Source organism: Girardinichthys multiradiatus, chromosome 3 (genome assembly GCF_021462225.1).
Source record: "Girardinichthys multiradiatus isolate DD_20200921_A chromosome 3, DD_fGirMul_XY1, whole genome shotgun sequence".
Taxonomy (NCBI): Eukaryota; Metazoa; Chordata; class Actinopteri; order Cyprinodontiformes; family Goodeidae; genus Girardinichthys; species Girardinichthys multiradiatus.
The window spans coordinates 34,096,155-34,108,428 of NC_061796.1; the positions used below are offsets into that span (position 1 = coordinate 34,096,155).

A 12,274-nucleotide genomic window follows, 5' to 3' on the forward strand; every position below is an offset into this window, starting at 1 on the left:
TTTGCACTGTGATGGTTGTTTTAAAGTGCTTTATAAATAAAGTTGGTATGGTCTGTCACATGAAAACCAAATAAAATACAGTGACGTTTGTGGTCATAAAGTGACAAAATGCGAAAAAGTTTAGGTATAACTAGTTTTGCATGGTACTGTATCTCCCATTAGACATCTAATAATAGAATTTATCTCGGCAACAAGAGAAAGGTGGTTGTTTTGTGAATGAGCCTTCTGGAAACTGTACACCTAAATCATGTCTACCTAAATGTGGCTTTAATGCTAGGCTTTAATGGGAGCTTTTCATAGAAACGTAAATAACCTCCTTTGCTTTCTTTTTCCAGGAAACATGCAGTATTAAGAGGAAAATAACACTCTGTAATGTTCAGCAGGGCATTTAGTTAAATTAGACAGCAAAAATATAGAAAGTTGCTCATAATAAAATAGGGTTCTAGATGGTCTTTACACTTGTTTCTTTTTCCCACAACTCATTAATTTAATCATGCCATCTCCACTTAACTTATCTATAAACTGGACTGTTGAATAAAAGGCAAACTTCTTGAAAATAGTTCAGTTCAGTTTGATTTAGCTGTAGGTTGTTTATAAAGTCTGACTATTCATCAACAGAGACCTGTAATGAAAATCCATATGCACGACCTTTCACATCTTTTAGAGCATACAGTTCCTGCATAGTAATGACGACATACAGGGTGAGAAGTATATCTTTAGGTCGTATGCCTTTGATTGAAACTACATCATATAAATTACAGCGGAAAGGGGCATATGGTTCATGTTTATTAAAGGCCTCATTCAAGTTTAAGATGTAGAAGGGAGGTCATGTTCAGGAAAAGCTTGCACTGCAGAGTTTCCTATACCCCATGAAAGCTTGTTTAACCCCTGTGCAAAATCATTACAGCTACTATTTGGAATAATTTAGTGTTGAACAAAATGTTATTTTGGTTCAATTACTTTAAATTGGTGGGAGGCACTAAACATGATTTAACACTAAAATAAAAGTGTTTAGTCCTGCAATAAAAACACAATAGAGTTCAAAATAATTGCAGTCCAGTATCATTTACCTCATAAATCAATTTATTTATTAGAAATTGTATTTCTACATGACCAAAGTTACCAGATGTGTCCCAACAGTCATGAAATGCATGCTGCTGAATTCATTAATTGCTGAAAAAGTAGGTAGTGTGGAGTTCAATCAATGAGGTCATTCATTCTGTGTAAAAAAAACAGGTTTGGACAGTTGGCTTTTATTTAAGGGATGATAGCAACAAATGTGTATGTATTTTTTTCATCAAACAGCTGAGTGGTGGGTGCTACCATGTATGGAGGCCTTGGTTTGGTCCTCGAGGTGGCTGTCGCAAGTCCCAGTGTCGGCCCATTGACGTTTGCCGCATGTCTTCCCCCTCTCTCCACCCCCTTTCACTTTTCGAAAATGGAGAAAAATAAAGGCCACTACTGCCTAATAAAGCAGAGTGGAACATCCAAAGAAGAGCAAAAAATGATCTGATTTATTTAAAATGGAAACTCAAACCAGAAAGACGAGGAATCAATTGAAAAACTATAATTTAAACGCATCTCAAAATAACCATACTAGCTAAGATAGCCAGTAATCAGCTCCAATGTGATCTAATAAAGGATTACAGTTAACTGTGAGAACCATTCAACAACTCCTATGTGAAGCTAATCTATTAGTAAGAAACTCCTGCAAAGTTTCATGGCTGAATGGAAAAAAGAAGAGGTACAAAGGACCCACTGACTGGCCTAAAGAAAACTGATGCAACATCATATAATTTGATAGGGTCTAGAGGCCACAGATGACCCCCAAACACTAAATTGAGTACAGTAAACTGTTCTGCATGAAGGTTCAGACATCAAGCTATGTGAATGTCTCTCATGCTCTGCTTTTCCATTTGTTAGTTCAATCTCAGTAGGCAAAGCTTCAAATATGTCTTTGACAATCGTTCAGGCTATTTATTTATTTTTGTTTTTCATCATCGCTTGTACCTCCACTCTGGAGCCCATGATAATATTTTGAACATTTAAGAGAACCTTTAACTTGACACGACTGTGACACTGATTACGCTTCGCAGTGAACCAGTCGAAGACCTGCACTAAACCTGATAAAAATGCTATACTGACACTTTAAAAAAATTGCTTCTATGACCTTTCCTTTCGGGTTTTCATCACCTGACACCTTGAACAATGTTCAGTCTGATCTTCTTGTGTAAATCTTATACCTGAATGAATTAAATGCCACGGTGAAAACTAGGCTTTCTGTAAGTGTTTCTGGGTATGTTTTAATGTACATTACTACCCTGTGGTGTGATCTTTGTAATTCAGTTGTTTTGCAGCTTTTGTTAGGTCTCCAATGCCAACAACACAGGTTAAAACAGAAAATGAATGAAACGTTGACTACATTTTTCCACAGCAGTATTGCTCAGAATTTACTAGAAGTCATTATCAAATGTCAATATCACTGTCTTTAATCTGGGGCTCCGGACCGATTTCCTTTCATCTCAGTGTGACAACTATGTAAGATGGTTGAAACTTGGACCTACCTGGTTTTCTCAACAGGACAATAGTTCAACAAACATTTCATAACTGGGTTTGCCACATATAAAGCAGGTCAAAAAGAAGCTTCTGGGGTATCTCAGACCTTTGCCCTATTGACAGTTGACTATTAAAAGCCATTAAAAGATTCTTTTTAAGGGAGCCAGTCCACTCCCTTAAAAAAAAGCCCAAAAAAATTCAGGCCAATAATAGGTAAACCTCTGACTAGAACTATGTGAAAACATTTTAGTTTTATATTTTCAAATAATCCTTGGTAAAAACCAATTATTAAATTACATCATACTGCCAAAAATATTCGCTAACATAACCAAGTATTTGAATTTAGGTGCTCCAATCACCTCCATAGTCACAGGTGTATAAGGTTAACTGGGGTAACATGATACTGTACCATCAGTACAGTAGGTCCACTCATGAAACTGTTGTAACAAAGCGGAACCAGATGGGAATGATAGCGGTAGGCCATGTAAAATCAGAGAAATGGGTCAGTGGGGAATGACTCCTCCCTGTTTAAGGAAGACTGCACACAAGTGCCAAAGCCAGGTCCATAAAGACACGGAAAAGCCAGTTTGGTTGAAGAACTTTAATGGCATGCAAAGAGTTCTGATCTCAATACAAAAGAACACCTCTGGGATGATTCAGAGAAAATTGTGGGAGCCACGCCATCTCATAAAACACTAGTGTCTGACCTCACAAATATGCGTTTTGAAGAAAAAAAAAGAAGCAAATATTTACATAAACAGACAAGTACACCTTGGAAAATGCCTCCCTAGAAGAGCTGTAGCCGTTTTAGCTGCAAAGGGACACCATATTGAAACCAAGAATAGGAGATGACTCAAGTTCATGTGTGTAAAGGCAGACAAGGGAATACTGTCAGCCATACAGGGTATCTAGATGTAGTAAAATCTCTGAGGGAGTCTTGCAGTAGCAAGGCAGATGAACACATACTATGAACCACTAGAAACAAACCTTGAAGTCAAATAAATATAACTCAAAAACAATTATAATACAGTTGTTATAATAAAAAAAAAATGCAACATAAAAAGGTAAAAGTAAAAAAAATAAAAATATATATATATATATATATATACGGTATATATAATTTGAAAGAAAACGGAACAAAACAAAAGCCTGTCTGCTCAAGGTGCAACAATCTGTTTATCATGAGTAAAGATGCTTAGGATGTATGAGTCAACCAAAATGTAACCGTTGCCAAAAGGTTTTTCTCATACAGACATTGCTAAGCTTCACAAGGGGAATACAATTTGTGACAAGCAAAGAATAAATCTTGTGTGAACAAATTGAGGTGCCAAGCATGAGGAGGAAAGTGCTACTTAAAAAAAACAAATTCGAAGCAGCTCACACTTCCTGTCACCAAGGTGATGGAAATGAGTTTAAATAAAAAAGGCCGCGCATTTGGCTAACACCTTTACAGGCATTACATTTTCTAACTTTAGCACATAAATGAGTTTGACCCTAAACTCAGCCCATCATGAAAAGCAAACCGGAGCACAAAAGAAGGAAACAGCTAAAACATACTACACTCTTGGCTGTATGTGTGTGTGAAGAGCCCTCACCTAAAAAATACAACCAGACAATCAAATACTCGGCTGCTTTAAAAATGCATCCTGGCTGAGAATTTAGACCTTTTCATCTTTCCTGCTTTCAGTCTCCCCTGTAACTCTCCTACCTCCCCATCTCTCATCCACATACCATCCTTCTAATCCTCTTGACTGAAGTGTTGGGAGACCCAGTGGCTATGGGCACAAAAAAAGAGGAGAAGTAAATTAGAGTGGAGAGAAGACTTGAGATCAGAGAGGGAATGAAAAAGAAGAGGCTCTCAAGCAGCAAGCAGAGTCTAAGCTAGAGAGAAATGAGGGCGGCTGAGTGAAAAGTCGGATTAATACGCAACGACAACTATATGTTTAATTAAAAACCTTTTTTTATTTGGACAAAATAATTAAATTTGTACTACAGCAGTAAGAAAAACATCTTAAGACAGACAATCAAACAAGCCGCTGTTGACGGATGAGAACCCAGACAATATGCTTTACAAAACCGCATAAATTAGGAAGGCATTCATAAAATATCAACAATGATGTAAAATCTGGACCGGCTATTTATTGTCTTCTTAACACATATTTACCCATCTTTTTCAAACAAAGAAAGCAGTCACCGTAACAGAATATAAAATATAAAACAGAACCCCCCTCTACCCACATCCCCTAACACCAGTTTTTACTATTAGTCAAATTTCTGTATTCCTGAAGTTACTTTTGCAGCATTAAGTAGCTTCAACCTTTCACTTGACTTTGGGTTGATGTCATAAAGTCTAACAGCGAGTCTCTTATCAGTGCCACTGGCAGTCAGACACCATCTTTACTCATTCCCATCCTGTAGCCTGAGGTTGCAGAGGGGAGCAGCAGCAGACAGTCCAGAAACCCTAACAAGCCCTGAATCAGGAATTTTGCTCCCTTTTGTAATGTCCAAGTGATGAGCTACACATGAAGGATGATTCTTTCTTGCCTGGCTGTGACTAACAACTCTTACAAAGGAGAGCAAATAAAATAAATCAATAAGTAGTTCTATCATTTAACTCAAGGGAGACAATTTAACAACCATCTCTGTGGAGAAAACATCAAAGTTACTTCATTACCATCACATAAGTCAGTGTAAAAACATAAATGATCAAATAATGGTTTACTGCTTGTTTGAAGTGGTTAGAATAAGAAGTATGACTTTCCCCATCTGCATCTTCATCCGGAGTTGAAGTGAGTAAGTCAGACTCCCCATTTTGTACATTTTTCAGGGCACGACAGTGTAAGGTTGATAGGGCAGCATTTTCTGGCGTTCATTGATCGCATAAATCCATGCGGGCTTCACAAAATTCAGGTTACAATTCTCCATCAGCGCCTGTGATCGATGTGAGCAACAAAAAAAAATAAATAAAAAAATCAAACAAAAAAAGTTGTAAATGTTTTTAAGAAACCTTGAAATACATTTTGTTAACGATGTTTATAATGTTAGAAACACCTGAGAATATCTGAATTTATAATGAATCGATCAAATTGGACAGCTCCAGAACTCACCTGTTTGGTCTGTTTAACCATCAATAAATAGCCTGTTCTATGAGGCACTTTTTATTAGGTTTATGAATAATATAATGAGCTTTAAAGCTGCATAAGGGAGTTTATACTGGACTTTGCCTAAAAATGTGAAAACGCGCCACTTACAGGTCCCTCCCTCTTGCTCTCTGCTATGCTACAGTCCTCCCTCTACAGCTCCTTCCCCACAGCGGAACCTACTAGGAATGCTCAGCTTGCTTTTTGTCATCAGTCTTCTTCTGTTCATCGGTCTTTGTTTTCTGAGCAGGTTCCACTCGAGAAATGGCCAGTTTTCCTGTAGTTAGTTTGTTTCTCTACCATTACCACTGCTGCAGCACACCGGCAATCTTTAGCTACAACGATGGTACACACTGTGCGGGCCAGGGGTGTGAGTAGCTCGTAAACAAGTGTGATTGACACTGCCAAGACATTAATCCTGGCTCTGATTGGTTGTTTCTGACTGGGAGCGGTGTGTTTCCGCAAATGGCACTAGGACCACTGGGAGAAACCAGAGGAGCTTGATTTTTTCACAGTTTATCTATCTAATATTTTACTGTCAGGACATAGCGACAGTTTTAACAAATATATAAAAAATGCATTCTTACAAAAGTTACCTACTGCAGCTTTAACATTTTTGTCATGCCATTCGTTCAGTTCAAAGTGGTGTTTTTGGGATGCCAGAGGAGGTGTCATTTAAATAGTTTTCTCTGACTGTATGGAGCATGGAAGAAAGCAAACTCCAATCATGCAGTGAATACATGCCAAAATCCATAGAACTCATAATTGTTTTAAAGAAAGGTGCTGTGAACAGAAACATTCAGTGGTCTGTGCTGTGCTGGCCTTGCCTTGCCAACATTTGGCTTGTAGAGCAGAACAAAAATGGGAGTACTTTTGGCTACGTCTAGGTGTAAAAAATTAACTAAACTAAAAGTTTGAAAAAATTAACTGCAGCAGCAGTAGGAATAAGTACTATTTTTATGTTTAAATAAAAGCATTTATATTATGTTATTTTTTGCTTAAAAGGTTTGTGTAAGCACTCTGATATTTTACTAAAGGTTATGATATTTCTTCATTTTCAGTAGGGTTCCAAAATAATACCTCTATCTAAGACCATTCAGGATCTTTATAGTAAGGGTTTGTTAGATTTGTTAGTTGATTTGAAACACGGTGTACACAAAGGACTTTATGTGAAGGACAGACCTGTTCTGCAAAATGGTAACTGTGTATTGAACTCTTCATCAATGCTAGGATTGCATCTTTCGAGGGTTTTGATGGTTTTAAAAGCAGTTTTAGAGGTGCACTCTGTGTGTGAGTCCATACATTAATTCTACTGTTAAATGTTACATTTCTGTTGAACATCTTCATTAAATTACGTTGCAGAGGAAGAGAACTTACATCTTCAAAGGACTCGTGCCATCCTTCACTGGTCACAACAAACAGCACTTTCTCCGACATGTAGTCCTCGATCACACTGAAGAAAACACAGCAGTGGAATATGTCATTGAAACTGAATATACTGTCCCTTTGCCAGGATTCTGGTGATTCAGTGTTATCTGGCAAGTACCTGATTAAAAAGTTCAGTTTTTGAAATGATTTGTAGAACACAAAAGTCTTCTCCTACCCATTAAAGGCAACGATGTACCGCAGAAGTAGTCGTCTCTCGTTGTTTGGGAACGTTCCATAAAGGAAAAAGTGCTTTCCCTTGAGGAAATCTGGAAAAACAAAACTAAATTTCAACAAACGAGGCAGGTCTAGACAACACAATAAGGAGAACAGAAATTTATAGTTGCCTTTTGTCAAAAGAGAGGGAGTACAAAAGCAAACAGAAGACACTTTGGTGTTTGTGTTTGGCCATCAATTTTGTGAGCAGCTGCAGCATCTCATGCATTAAGCCATCAGAGACAGATGTGTGCTCATAAGCAGAACATGAATAACAGAGACAGGAAGACACCTAGATAGGAGCAAAGGCAGACGTACCTGGCAGCTCAGGGATAGGATGATCCTCTTCTGCTTCAGCGTCTGTGTTTTCATCCGTCGACCCACTGTACGGGTCCTCCTCTTTTACCGATGATTCTTCCCCAGCTGCTTTCTTCTGCCTGCTCTCCACCCTTTGACAGGAAGAATACATGGTAGGCCACATCTTTCAATGATCATCGCAAAAGGAAAAAATGAACGGTTTTTGTTTTATCGCAACAAAAATGTGGAGCAATACACCTAAACCCTCCTACATTTTATATATGCTCCATCCAAATAACCTTAATTTCTTAAAAGTCTTTACCAAAATCTTCGAGGAAGTATGGAAAAAGGATGTATGCAGTAGATGCCATGCAAATGTGACCTATGAATGAATGAGATCTAACGGGCTCCAAAACTAACGATGCTGTGCCAGCAAGCAATTTACCAACATCATGTCTCTTTTCAGAGAGATTATTTGTTCTTATTTCTACACTGCTCGGCAAACATAACACAGTATTTCAGAATAAACTAATAGATTCTCTTATAAGGTCCTCAACTGAAAGATAATGGATGCCCCCCTACTGTTTAAAGACATGACTTTCAAATATTGTTCATCAGCTGGAGATCTCCAATTAGTTTCTGTGAAACCTATTCTATTATTTTCCACTTGTCTTCTTTATTCACTTATGAATAAAAAGCACACGCTGCCCAATATATTTCCATTACCAGGTAGAGGAACTGGACAGAAACCAATGAAAAGAAACAACAATCAAAAACATTGATCGCAATGAAAGAAGCACTGATCGGTTTTTAGCTGATAGAGTAGCAACAAAACATTTTAAGACCAGAACACAATGATTATACCGTTGACATTTTAAATCCTCTTTGTCATCTGATAATACTAATTGCAAACAGCAGTTTCTTCGGTATTCCCAGTAAAAGGTAGGCCCTTACCTCAAATCCAAAAGGTCAAAAATGTTGCCAACATCTTTAAATTAAACATGTTCCAGGACAGAGGGTGAAAGATCAGAAGGTTAAAACAGAGAAACTTTGCTGTAATACGCTCAGGCTTCCTGTGATTAGCTTGCTCTAGGAACCTGAATGAACCGCGGACATGTACCGATATATGGTACAAAATACACTTTCCTTGAAATCTTCCGAAACCTTACTAATTGTAAAAATATCTAACTATGAGTGGACTTCCTTCCGTACCAACTTCCATACCAAAAGGGTGTTGTAAGCGTGATCTGCTAACACTTAGGTATGTAAAAGATACTATTTTGTATAGTTTCTGACCAGCTTGTTGCCCATCAGGGCCAGTCAAGCTGAAAAATAAAACAAAAAACAATTCCAATGAACCGATTTCTCTGTGCATCTCTAATCACAGCCAGTTTAAAAGATTACAAGATAGTCTGGCTGTTTGGAAACAAAATATAAAGGACGGAGATGCTTTAAAAATGTTTTGAATGTGCAGTATTCGACATTTCCAGTGAATCTGCCTCATAAGATGTCATCAGCTGGAGAAGAGAAAAAGTTTAAGGAAACTACTACTCACTAATACATGGTTAAATGAGTTACAATTAAGTGTGTATTTCGTTATAAATAACATTTGTAAAACATAATAGCAAACTAGCAATGGTACAGACTGATTTTCATCTTTAGAGAACAGATACTGTTTTTTTCCCTTATTTAAATCAGCACACCTCCCCGAAAATACACATTGTTTACTTTTTGATGCTAAAGTTCAAGTATGTACTATGTTATAATTGTATTTACAAATTAATTCATAGAAAATGTGCTAAAGTTAGACAAGACATCTGAAAATAAGATAAAATGATACATTTATGACACCCAACCTAAGAACTACAATCAGTCTGAGGGATTTCCTCTGGTTACCTCTGCAGCTCATCTTCTGTATCCACTCCAGATTCATCATCACGTTCATCTTCTCCTGTGAAAACAAAATGTTTTAAGCAAATCATCGAGGTTGTCCCTGAAATACCAGATTTACTCTGATGGAGGAAACAAAAAGTCTTGCAGGGAATTATACACTGCTCAAAAAAATAAAGGGAACACTTAAACACAATATAACTCCAAGTAAATCAAACTTCTGTGAAATCAAACTGTACACTTAGGAAGCAACACTGATTGACAATCAATTTCACAGCTGTTGTGCAAATGGAATAGAAAACAGGGGGAAATCTTTGGCGATTAGCAAGACACTCAATAAAGGAGTGGTTCTACAGGTGGGGACCACAGACCACTTCTCAGTACCTATGCTTTCTGGCTGATGTTTTGGTCACTTTTGAATGTCGGTGGTGCTTTCACACTCGTGGTAGCATGAGACGGACTCTACAACCCACACAAGTGGCTCAGGTAGTGCATTTCATCCAGGATGGCACATCAATGCGAGCTGTGGCAAGAAGGTTTGGTGTCTGAGTAAGGTCCAGAGCCTGGAGGCGCTACCAGGAGACAGACCAGTACACCAGAAGACGTGGAGGAGGCTGTAGGAGGACAACCACCCAGCAGCAGGACCACTACCTCCGCCTTTATGCAAGGAGGAACAGGAGGAGCACTGCCAGAGCCCTGCAAAATGACCTCCAGCAGGCCACAAATGTGCATGTGTCTGCACAAACGGTTAGAAACCGACTCCATGAGGATTGTATGAGGGCCTGACATCCACTGGGGGTTGTGCTCACAGCCCAACACCGTGCAGGACGCTTGGCATTTGCCAGAGAACACCAGGATTGACAAATTCGCCTCATGCAGGACAATGATAGACCTCATGTGGCCCTCCATGTGCTCGTCAGAGGTAGCCTGACTGCCATTAGGTACCGAGATGAGATCCTCAGACCCCTTGTGAGACTATATGCTGGCCCTGGGTTCCTCCTCATGCAGGACAATGATAGACCTCATGTGGCTTGAGTGTGTCAGCAGTTCCTGCAAGATGTAGACGTTGAAGTTATGGGCCGGCCCGCCCGTTCCCCAGACCTGAATCTGATTGAGGACAGCTTTTCTCTTGCTCTCGGTGGAAGACACACACGTTTTCTCTCCCTCCCTCCCTGCTGATCCCTGCTTCTGCTTTTTGTCTGTATCTTTCTCAGAGCCCCGCTTTGCATATGCTCCAAATCTGTAAATTATGGATTTGGTCAGGTGGACTCTCAACGTAATTGATCAAATTTTTTTTCAATGGGAAGACAGGGTAAAGGAGACCGTCTTGTCCAGATGGGACGTTCTTCTCAGGATACACAATGGATTCTTGGCAGCAGTGGAAGATTGTGTACCTGACTACAATGTCAGTTGCGGACGTAGAAAACGTGTACATATTTGGACTTTTGATAACAGGATTTCTGCTTTTTGTAGTTGGTGGTTACCTGGCTTATCGAGTGATTCGCAAAACGTGGGCGGCTGTTCAAAGGATTCCAAAGCTGCCTGCGATGTTAGATGGAGTCTGTAGAGCGATCAACACTCAGACTGATATGTCAAGAGAGCAGGATCGTAAGCTTGAACAGAATCACAGCCTGGCAGCGGTTGGACTCAGAGGTTAAAGGATATAATCTTGGAGAAGTTTTACGTCTAGATCTGTGGAAAATACCAGAAATTTGGCTATTTGGATTTGCAATTGAGACATACCAGTAAAACTCTTAAGGTGGTTGGAAATTCGCAATTGCCTGAACCACAACATTTATTGTTTTTCTAAATCCGGTGCCCCAACGTGGCCTTGGCAACTTCTGCTAACTGGCTGTCGACAAAATGTCTCCTGGATGTTATATAAACACGACGCTCTTCCCCACCAGCTGTGTGCTGATAGGACTATGCAGCCGACTGATAAAACTTCCACTTCTCTTCTCAAGGACAATGGCGCTTCTATCAGTGTTGACGGTCTAATTCTTGCAAACACACTCAGACTTCACATCCTCAAGATTCCACCGTACCCTTGCTGAATCTTTACTTATGTGTGTGTTGCTTACCCCTGCTGAGGTTTTTTTTTGTACTATTTCAGACTTTATTCTGCTAATAGAGTCTGAAATATGATTTTTTTTTCCTCCTATCTTACTTTAACCCAAATGTGTGATTTCATTACTTTTCATAGATTTTCAGATTTCTCAGAAGGATTACAAGCAAAGCCTAAAAATTATTAGAATTTGAAAATTTTACTACAGCTGTTTTTACACCAACAACCAGAGATTTGTACATTTCTTAGAAGGATTCATAGATTTTTAGAAGGATTGTATTACAACAATTTCATACCAGTGAAAGCCAAACATTATTAGTATTTAAAAGGTTTGGACCTACCAGTGACCCAGCTTCTCTACTTAGACTTCAGTGAGTGGCCATGACTGTTACTATTTGAATGATGGGACCACAACTGCCTCATACCAGCGACCTCAAGGATTAATATTATCATTTTTCTTCTAGCACAGGATTAATTCCTTACCACAGAGGACTTAATTAGCTAATTACCTCTATTAGAAAGATTGGATTAGAACCAGCTCTTACCAGTAAACTCCCAAGGATTATTAATGTCATTTGATTTGTTTTTCTGTGTTTGATTTTCTGTATCATTGTAATGTTTTTCCTCATGTACAGCGCTTTGAGTGCTTTGTTGCTGAAAAGCGCAATATAAATGAACTTGACTT

At 38.7% G+C, this 12,274-nt stretch overlaps 1 protein-coding gene across 2 annotated transcripts in view; it reads right to left on the bottom strand.

Moving 5' to 3' along the window:
- Positions 1-3,151: 3,151 nt before the first annotated feature.
- The window catches only part of xrcc1 (X-ray repair complementing defective repair in Chinese hamster cells 1), a 32,812-nt gene continuing 23,689 nt past the window's right edge, over positions 3,152-12,274 (bottom strand). The window contains exons 13-17 of one of the 2 annotated variants that reach the window (XM_047361786.1): positions 9,531-9,585; positions 7,656-7,786; positions 7,300-7,390; positions 7,074-7,149; positions 3,152-4,331 (exon numbers count right to left, since the gene is read on the bottom strand). In XM_047361786.1, the coding sequence (XP_047217742.1) occupies positions 4,215-4,331; positions 7,074-7,149; positions 7,300-7,390; positions 7,656-7,786; positions 9,531-9,585 (470 nt within the window). In that variant the 3' untranslated portion in view covers positions 3,152-4,214. Of the gene's footprint in view, positions 4,332-4,498; positions 5,488-7,073; positions 7,150-7,299; positions 7,391-7,655; positions 7,787-9,530; positions 9,586-12,274 lie in introns of those variants that run through there. The other variant, XM_047361787.1, reaches the window with a different exon arrangement.